Source organism: Cyprinodon variegatus, unplaced genomic scaffold (assembly GCF_000732505.1).
Source record: "Cyprinodon variegatus isolate N-32 unplaced genomic scaffold, C_variegatus-1.0 Scaffold1899, whole genome shotgun sequence".
NCBI classification, from domain to species: domain Eukaryota; kingdom Metazoa; phylum Chordata; class Actinopteri; order Cyprinodontiformes; family Cyprinodontidae; genus Cyprinodon; species Cyprinodon variegatus.
The window spans coordinates 11,342-19,814 of record NW_015152352.1 but is presented as its reverse complement, the minus strand read 5'-3'; the positions used below and the strand labels follow the sequence as shown (position 1 = coordinate 19,814).

At 39.0% G+C, this 8,473-nt stretch overlaps 1 protein-coding gene across 3 annotated transcripts in view; it reads right to left on the bottom strand.

Annotated features, from left to right (window-relative positions):
- Positions 1 to 668: 668 nt before the first annotated feature.
- Positions 669 to 8,473, bottom strand: part of LOC107104815 — a 13,107-nt gene continuing 5,302 nt past the window's right edge. For 2 of the 3 annotated variants that reach the window (XM_015404924.1, XM_015404923.1), the window contains exons 2-6: positions 6,866 to 6,907; positions 6,399 to 6,782; positions 3,726 to 3,848; positions 1,387 to 1,477; positions 669 to 1,316 (exon numbers count right to left, since the gene is read on the bottom strand). In XM_015404924.1, the coding sequence (XP_015260410.1) occupies positions 971 to 1,316; positions 1,387 to 1,477; positions 3,726 to 3,848; positions 6,399 to 6,782; positions 6,866 to 6,905 (984 nt within the window). In that variant the 5' untranslated portion in view covers positions 6,906 to 6,907 and the 3' untranslated portion in view covers positions 669 to 970. The remainder of the gene's footprint in view (positions 1,317 to 1,386; positions 1,478 to 3,725; positions 3,849 to 6,398; positions 6,783 to 6,865; positions 6,908 to 8,473) is intronic. The other variant, XM_015404925.1, reaches the window with a different exon arrangement.

The window sequence follows — 8,473 nt, the reverse complement described above, 5'->3', positions numbered from 1 at the left end:
TGTTTGCCAGTTTTGGGTTCTCTAGCCAATCTGAGGTTTGCTGAGTCAAACTGAGTTTTTGTCAACCTGAGTCTTAACATTGTTTTCTGTCTTTGCCTCTCGGCAGGAAGTCATCCTGCAAACTGGGTTTTTCTGACCTTCTCTCCCTGGAAGGATCAACTGAGCTTCAAACTGAGCTGAGGATACAAACCGGAGGTTTGGATCCACTTTTCCCTGAGGAAAAGTTTGAGCTTCACACTGAGCAAGGGATTCATCTGCACAACAGTCCGTTCACGTACCGCAGGAACTCTGAGTGGCAGTCAGTCTTTCTCCGTTCTTCTACAAACAACCGCATTCTGGGTAACCCTGTCAGCCCTCCTCCGTATGAGACAAACACCGGAACACATTCCTGACCTGCTGTGGAGTCTAAGAGTAAACCTAATCTCTGGAAACGTGAGACAGCCAACCTTTTCCCCTCTTCAGGTTCGAGAATCAATTCTCCCACTGAACCTGAACTAACCGCAGTGTCTTCTCCTCACCTTTCAGTTCTGGGTGAGCAACACTGGAACCACCACAAAACTTCTTAATAAACCTGTTAAACTTTTCCCTGGTCTCTCTGGACTGGTTTATCTGCATGTGGGTCCGAGCTCTTGATAAAATCATGACAGACATCATGAAATGTACTGATGGAATTTATTAACAGTCATATAAAATAGCAATTACAAACTTAAACTGTCGAGCAGATTGTACATTTATTTAAATATGTTACTCACTAAATAAGGGTTCATGTTTGTTGGATACCATTTAAGATTACGATATTTAGTTGACTCTGTCCACTATAGCAGCTACATGCTCTAAATAAGACCTTTAGTATGTTTGAAAGGTGCATCAGCTTTCATTAGTTTTATGCAACCGTCAACTCATTACACATTAACAGCTCATTCAAACTAAATCAAAAGAAGCTTAAAAAGCGTTTAATAGGCAACATTATTCACTCTGTCACTCCCACTTCGTCATGTGCTTCTCTTTCCTGCCACACTTCCTCCAGTTTCTCCTCGTTTGCCTTCTCCACCTCCTCGTCCAGTTTCTTCTCCACAGAATGATCAGAATAGAGGCAGGAGGTGTTTCCATCTTTCCATGTCACCACAATGTCCCCCGCCTTGATCTCGGATGTGTCCCTTTCAGACATGGGTGAGCTGTGACCCTGGGGCAGCGGAGATGTGCCGTTATCCCGAAGGGCAGAGATGATTTCAAGCTCTTCGCCTTCATTTTTCTGGAGAAGGGATGCAGCTGCTTTGTATTTAGCTATCTCCTTCCTGCTCCTGTTGAAGATAAAACTGCATATCGATAAAATGACACTTAAAGCTATTTTTATTTGTTTGTGGCATAAGATGTGTAATTTCATACTTGTTGGCAACGGTTCCCATTCCAAGCAGCATAAACCCTACGAGCAAGCAGACAAAGGCCAGCCCCAGCAACACATAGGTCCAAATCGCCGCTGCAAGAGTGAAAAGGAAGTACTGCTTTAATTTAATTGGCTCATTTACATGGTCAATGTACTGTCACAAACTGAACTGACTACAAAGTACAGCTATCACACAGGATTAGATTATATAAATAATTTAGAAATATGGTTGGACCACAGTAAATTTATAAAAACCTTCTTAGGTAAAAATCATGGCAGTCTCTTTGTAGTGTAGGTTTTTCCCTCCTGTCTTCTTTTTCCTGCACCCTGAAAATGCTCAATAGATCAGGAGGATCTTAAGATGGTCCAGATACAGATTTCACCAATTCGGTTTTACTAGAAAACTAATTTATCTAAAGTAATTCTCTATTAGCAGGTGAAGCACATGCTGCCAGAAACTGGTTTCATTTAGGAGAAAGCTTTTAGTGATCAACAGTTTAGGTTCATAGTCATAGCCATGTAACAGGGCTCTGAGTTCATCATAGGAATATTTCTGAATTACGCAATGTTCCATTTCTTTTATGTGATTTTGGATGTCAGAATTTTAAAGTACCAAAAGAATCAAATCAATCCAAATCACCAGAATCCCCTCTGACACTAAATGTCATGATCTGCCCCAATAGCTGTCCTTAACTGTTCACTTCATTCACCTGCCTAACTCTGCCCAGTTCCTAATCATTCCTCTTCTTCTCCACCTGTTTCTGTATCTTTATATTAGGCTCAGCTCAGCTATGGCAGCCAGATCACTTTTTGTCAAGATTTTTGCTCTAAATTGCCCTTTATTTCAGAGGAAGTGATGTGTAAATTGAGAGCCAAATGTCAATGATTGTTGTGTCACGTGTCATGGTGAATAAATACAGGTGGGTTGCTCAGAAAGAATCTGCAAGTACTGTGTGATGGTTTTATCTTTCTCTGCTGAAAATGAATCCTGCTGAGGAACTGGTCTAACTGCTGCAAAGTCAAATCTGCTAACATGGTTTTTTAGTTTTGTTTCGTTAGTTTTTAGCTATTCTATAGTTCCTGTCCCTGTCCCAGGGGACCAGTGAGAGGTTTTAGTGTTTGTCAGGTCTCCTGATCATGCCCTGGCTCCCAGGTGGGAGTACAGTTTTAGGTCCTGTAATCCTGGCTCCCAGGTGGGAGTACAGTCTGAGGTAGTCATGGAATCTGAACCGGGTTTAGATGCTTTGATCCAGTTGAACTTTCAGAGTTAGCAAAACTATTGTCTTCATCTAAGCCTTCAACTTGGATGTTAGATCCAGTTCCAACCAGGTTATTTAAGGAGGTATTCCCTTTGATCTCCTCCTCCATTCTAGATGTGATTAATCTATCTCTGTTACAGGGATATGTACCAAAGGCTTTTAAGGTTGCTGGAATTAAACCTTTGCTTAAGAAACCGTCTCTTGACCCAGGATTACATTATCTTTTGTTCAGGAGCTCTGCCAACCCAACTCCTTTGGCTTTGCTGGCGTTCTTTAAATATCTGTTCTCTCATACGGTTATAAAGCCCTACAGAGAGTTGGGGATATGATTCTGGAGCCGTGTTTTATTGGGCAGAACAACTTCAGCTGCTGCTGGAGTGTTGGAGTATAAAACAGGCTTTATGTATTTCTAACAAACCTTATAAAGTGTATTGATTACAGTCAATGTTGGGTTTTTATGTTTTTATATGCAACTGATTTAACTTTTTTAACTAAAATGAATTCTGTTAAAGGTTATCTTTGTAAAAAATAGTATTAGTTGGGAATGGCTATTTAATGTCTAAATGTTAGAAGCCCCGTCATTTCTCATTATATTAACACTGTGACGGATTGTGGTTCTTTATGTTTTTATTTTTAAGCATGCTCTTTCTTCTGTCTTTCTTCTTTGTGTTTTTTTTTTTTTTAAATCAAAATGAGGTATAAACATTCCTTAAATGTTTTATTTAATTAGAAAACATTGTACGTAATTGATTTCTTTGTTTTGATTTGTTTATCTTGCTGCTAAATTAAAGATAGTTTATATACCTCTGGTAATATTTATCTGCTTTGTTTTATTTAAAAAACACATTTCATTCACACCTGTGTTTTACTTGTGTTTTAATGGAACTTTAAAATAAAAAGTAATTCACATTTAATTGTGTGAAATATTTATCAATATTTTATACCGTGTCAAATAGCACCAACAGTCTTATATCTTTTCTGTTTAGTGTTGTAGTTTTCTTGGTGTTTATGGCTGGAGAGGAAACTGCATGAATCTGAAACTGTCTGCAGCTCGCCGTGTTATTCCATGTTACAGTACTTACGCTCCTCTGTGCGGTAGAACCAGCGTAAATATTCCTTTTGCTTTTCCGTCATGCCTTGCACCTGATTTTGTGGCTCCTCTGAATCCTCCAGCTGCTCCTGGTCGTCATCCGCTCTCCTGAATCCTGAAGAGAAATCCACAGAAAGTTTTATTAATCACTGGTTGGAAACAAAACAACACTCAGACACAATTACTTTATGAAATATACATCAAATTATTCAGGACTAGTATTCAATTCAATTCTATTCAGTTTATTTCTATAGCTCCAATTCCCATCATGTCATCTCAGGTCACTTTCCAGTTCACCAGATCATCCAGTCATTGATTCAAAGTTTTCTATCTAAGGAAAACCAGCTGATTGCATCGACTCATTGACTCTTCAGCAATCCCTCACACTAAGCATGCTTGTAGCGACAGTGGAGAGGAAAAACTCCCTTTGAACAGGAAGAAACCTCCAGCAGAACCAGGCTCAGTGTGAGCGGCCATCTGCTGAGGCCCACTGGGGTTCAAGGAGACAGAAGGAGACATTTACTGTATTATTTTGGAAATAGATTTTTCTTTCCAAACTAAACACTGCCATCATTCATAGAGAAATATTATATTTACTGTTTTATTTACAGTTGCAATAAACAACAGGGTGTCTTCAGTCAACCAAAGATCCTTCCTACCTACGTATATCTACGTTTGCAACAGTTCATTGAAGAAAGGAGAGAGGAGTTATGTTTAGACTTAGACTCAGTTTTATTAATCCCTTGGGATTACTCCTTCAGGGAAATTCTGGTTCCAGTAGCTTATATAGAGCACAAAGAGTTTAAGCAAGATGCCATTAAAGATAAAAATATGACAGACAATATAAAAAATTTAAATCTAAATAAGTAATTTTTCCTTAAAATAAGCACATTTTTTCTTGGATTGAGGAGGTAAGTGAGACACTTTGCCAACGGAACAAGACAATTACATTTAGAATAAGAAAAGAACAATTGCATCGTCTCATTGCAACTGCATATTAGCTAATTATCTTATTTTAAGAGTAAAAATACTCATTCCATTGGCAAATCATCTTATTTACCTGCTCAAATTAAGGCTAAAAACACTTCATTTAACACATTTGTTCCTAATTTCTTGATCGTTTTTACAGTGTAGTACAAAAAAACATTAAAAAAAGAAAAAAGTTGTAATGTCCTGGAAAATGTTTCCCTTTGATATAAAAATATCTCCACAGTGGAGAGCAAACCTGATCAAACAGCCACTTTAATTTAAACCTCTGGTTTTGTAAATTATGACAAAGAGAGAGTAGAAATCCTCCCATTTTAAACAGGAACTAAACCTCAAATCAACTATTTTTTGAAGATCAATTGTATATATTTGGCCTTGATAGTCGTACCTTTATATATATATATATATATATATATATATATATATATATATATATATATATATTTATTTATAACTGTCCAGATTTGAGTGAACATTGAATTCTGCAGTAAACAGTGTTGATGCTGCCCTCTGTGGGTTAAAGAGCAGCAGTGGAATTTTCCTATTGGTTTAGGAAACATGTACCTAACTGATGAAGGAACACAGGAAGTTCTATGTCCCTCGGTGTCCATGCTGCCTTCTGCCGTTGGCAGCAAAGTTTAAAAAGTTGTAGTAATGACCTTTAACTTGCTGTTTGCTTCTTGCAGCACTTTTACACGTTTGTCTGTTAGCATTATTTTTGAGTTTGCAGTATTTTATTTATTTTTTGCATGTCTAAGCCTTTACAATGTGTTTGCACCGTTCAGCAAACAGGTTTAATTACAGCTAATGAATGAATTACTTTGGTTATGCTCAGCATGAATTTAAATATAGAAGTGACTAATTTTACGTGTTAGAAAGTAGCTAACTCCTGCATTTGGAAGAAAAACGACTGGAATCTGCATTTTTTTGTGCACAAAATTTTAAACACAAAATTTTTTTTCCCATTGACTTCCTTACGCTGAATTTTTATCGGGTGAAAATTCAGCTGCAAAAATTTCGACTGCAAAAAGTTGAACTGTAAATATGTTGACCTTTTGGTGAACTCAAGCCAAAGCAATCTACACTCCATGCAGATCAGCAGCTTCTAGCCAATGAAATGAGCTCATTTGGTTAGAAAAAAGAGAAAAGTTTGCGGATTAAACGGAGAGCCGTGGTAGACGGCGGTGCTGCACCAGCTGGCTCACTTATTTCAGCCATTAGATGAAAAACTCTAATGGCTGCATATTAGTAGCTGCCTGACATTTTGTTAACAAACTTCATTCAGCCAGGAACAAAGCTATGCCCAGCTGTTGTGTCACGTGACCAAATGAGCTCATTTCATTGGCTAGAAGCTCCTCGACTACTTTGAGTGTAGATTGCTTCGGCTTAGATTCCCCAGAAGGTCAACACATTTGTAGGGAATTTTTTTTGCGGGCAAATTTTTTGCATCAGAATTTTTTGCAACTGAATTTTCACCAGATAAAAATTCAGTGTAAGGAATTCAATGTGTAAAAAAATTGTTAAAATTTAAAATTCTTTGTTAAAAAAGGCAGATTCCAATGAGACTGTCTTTCTTTCACACATGCACGGCTATTTTATTTTTTAAAGAGAAGATAGCAAATACCGGTAGATACCTTACTGAGCTCTGCTTTTATTTAGAGGACATTCAGAAACTTACTGATCTTTGCTGTGCAGATGTTTCTCTCATCAATAGACTTCCACTCAAAATAAGGGAAGTGCTTTGAAAGAAGGACACGCTGTCCGTCGGTGGACAGCGGTAAGGACGTATTTCTGCTGATGAGTTTGTTGTTGCTGCAGTCCCACATGGGTTCTGGAGCTTCCACGTCTCGCTCCGGGCAGGACTGGGTTTGGACCGGATCATCCTGTTGAGCCGACAGACACCTGGATGATTCGACGCACATCAGTACGCCCTGGCTGATCCACACCCACTGTTGAGCCAGTGAGTCAAGGTCACACTTCTTCAAGATGACTTGACTGGTGTTGGCCGAGTCCTCCAAACACAGGCCGAACTGCGTGTTATGGAGCATGAACATCTGTCCCCCTGCAGAGGTCCAAAGGCATTAAAATCATAGATGCTAATTCAAACAGCCAGTTATTTATATGTTTTATAAAGGATTAATCTACCCGGGACTAGGAGAAGCAGGAAGATCCACGATTCAAGCATATCTGAAATGAAAAAAAAAAGAAATGTTAGAACTTCCTCCAAAAATAGAGAACCAATTAAACAAACCTTTACAGCGTTAGATTCACACAGTCTGTTCCTGTGGTTTATTATGTAACAGAGGACGGATGAGGCAACCTTCCCTCCTACAACTACCATGAAATATTTCAGTCGTAACTGAGACTTCATCTATATCTCCATCTCAAGAGTTATTCTCTGATTTTTTATGATATTTGATCAAGATAGTCACTGAATGAGGATCAGTAAAGATCATTATCTGCTTTTTAAGCACAGTCACTAACCATCATTTCTGCTTATCGACACTAAGGTCACAGTTTTATTTCCATATAAAACTGTGATGTTAAACATTTATTTTAACAGGTCCTGTGGTTGCCGATGAGTGATAAAAAAGATCATGAATTTTTATTTACTAACCAATAAATGTATCCTCTGTGGAGGACATTTATAAGCCTGAATATCTCCTATCCTCTCGATGTTACTCAGGTAAATCCTTTTGGGATCTACAGAGGACATTTAGGGCTTTTCAACGATACCAAATGTGAAGAGGTCGGCCTTCGTACATTTCTCTTCCTCGCCCAGAAAGATGGCCTCCATCAGTTCAAGCACATTTTATGGGAACAGGAAAAGTTAGTGAAAATATATATTTCTTAGCAAATTTAGCCTTAAAAGGTTGTTAAGTTAGGGTTAGGTTGACAAGTGTCTTAACAACATATGAAACATATTTTGAATTATTTTAACTGTCTTTTATGATAATATTTCATTGTTTAAAAAAACTTCCTCCATAGTGGACATTTGTAGTTATTTCCAACATCTTTTGTGTTTCTTTTCAAATGACAAGAAAAGGAGTCATTCTGAGAAGCAGATTGTAGATTAAACCTCAGATGAAGGAGATCAAGATCCAATGTTTGAAGGAGAATCAGAGGAAGATGATTCAGAGAGTTCTGAGGAGGAAATTCAGAACAAAGAAACTTTCCCTGAATCTCCCCAACTTTCTGTAATAAAGTGATTAGACAACAAGCCAGTTGTTATGGCAACCTCTGCCTTTGGCATTAGATCTCTGGAGACACGCAGAAGATGGTCCAAGAAGGAAAAGGCGTTTGTCCAGGTGTCAGTTCCTCCGGCAGTTGTTCAGAACAACAGAAACATGGATGGTGTGGAATTGGTTGGTGGAATGTGGAGTTTCTACAGTGTGGCATCTCACAGTTGGAAATGGACAGCAATGCAGTTTTCCACTTTATGTCCTGATGATCACTAATTCATGGCTTCGGTGTTGGAGTACCCCGGTTCCTCCATCAGTCCAAAAACATCACTGCTAGGTTAGCTGGCTTCTCTAAATCCTCCTCAGGTGTGAATAGTTGTTTCTCTCTGTTCTGCCCTGAGATGGACTGGAGACCCGTCCAGGGTGGACCCCCCCTCTGTCCAGGGTGGACCCCCCCTCTGTCCAGGGTGGACCCCCCCTCTCTGTCCAGGGTGGACCCCTCCCCTCTGTCCAGGGTGGACCCCTCCCCTCTCTGTCCAGGGTGGACCCCCCCTCCCCTCTGTCCAGGGTG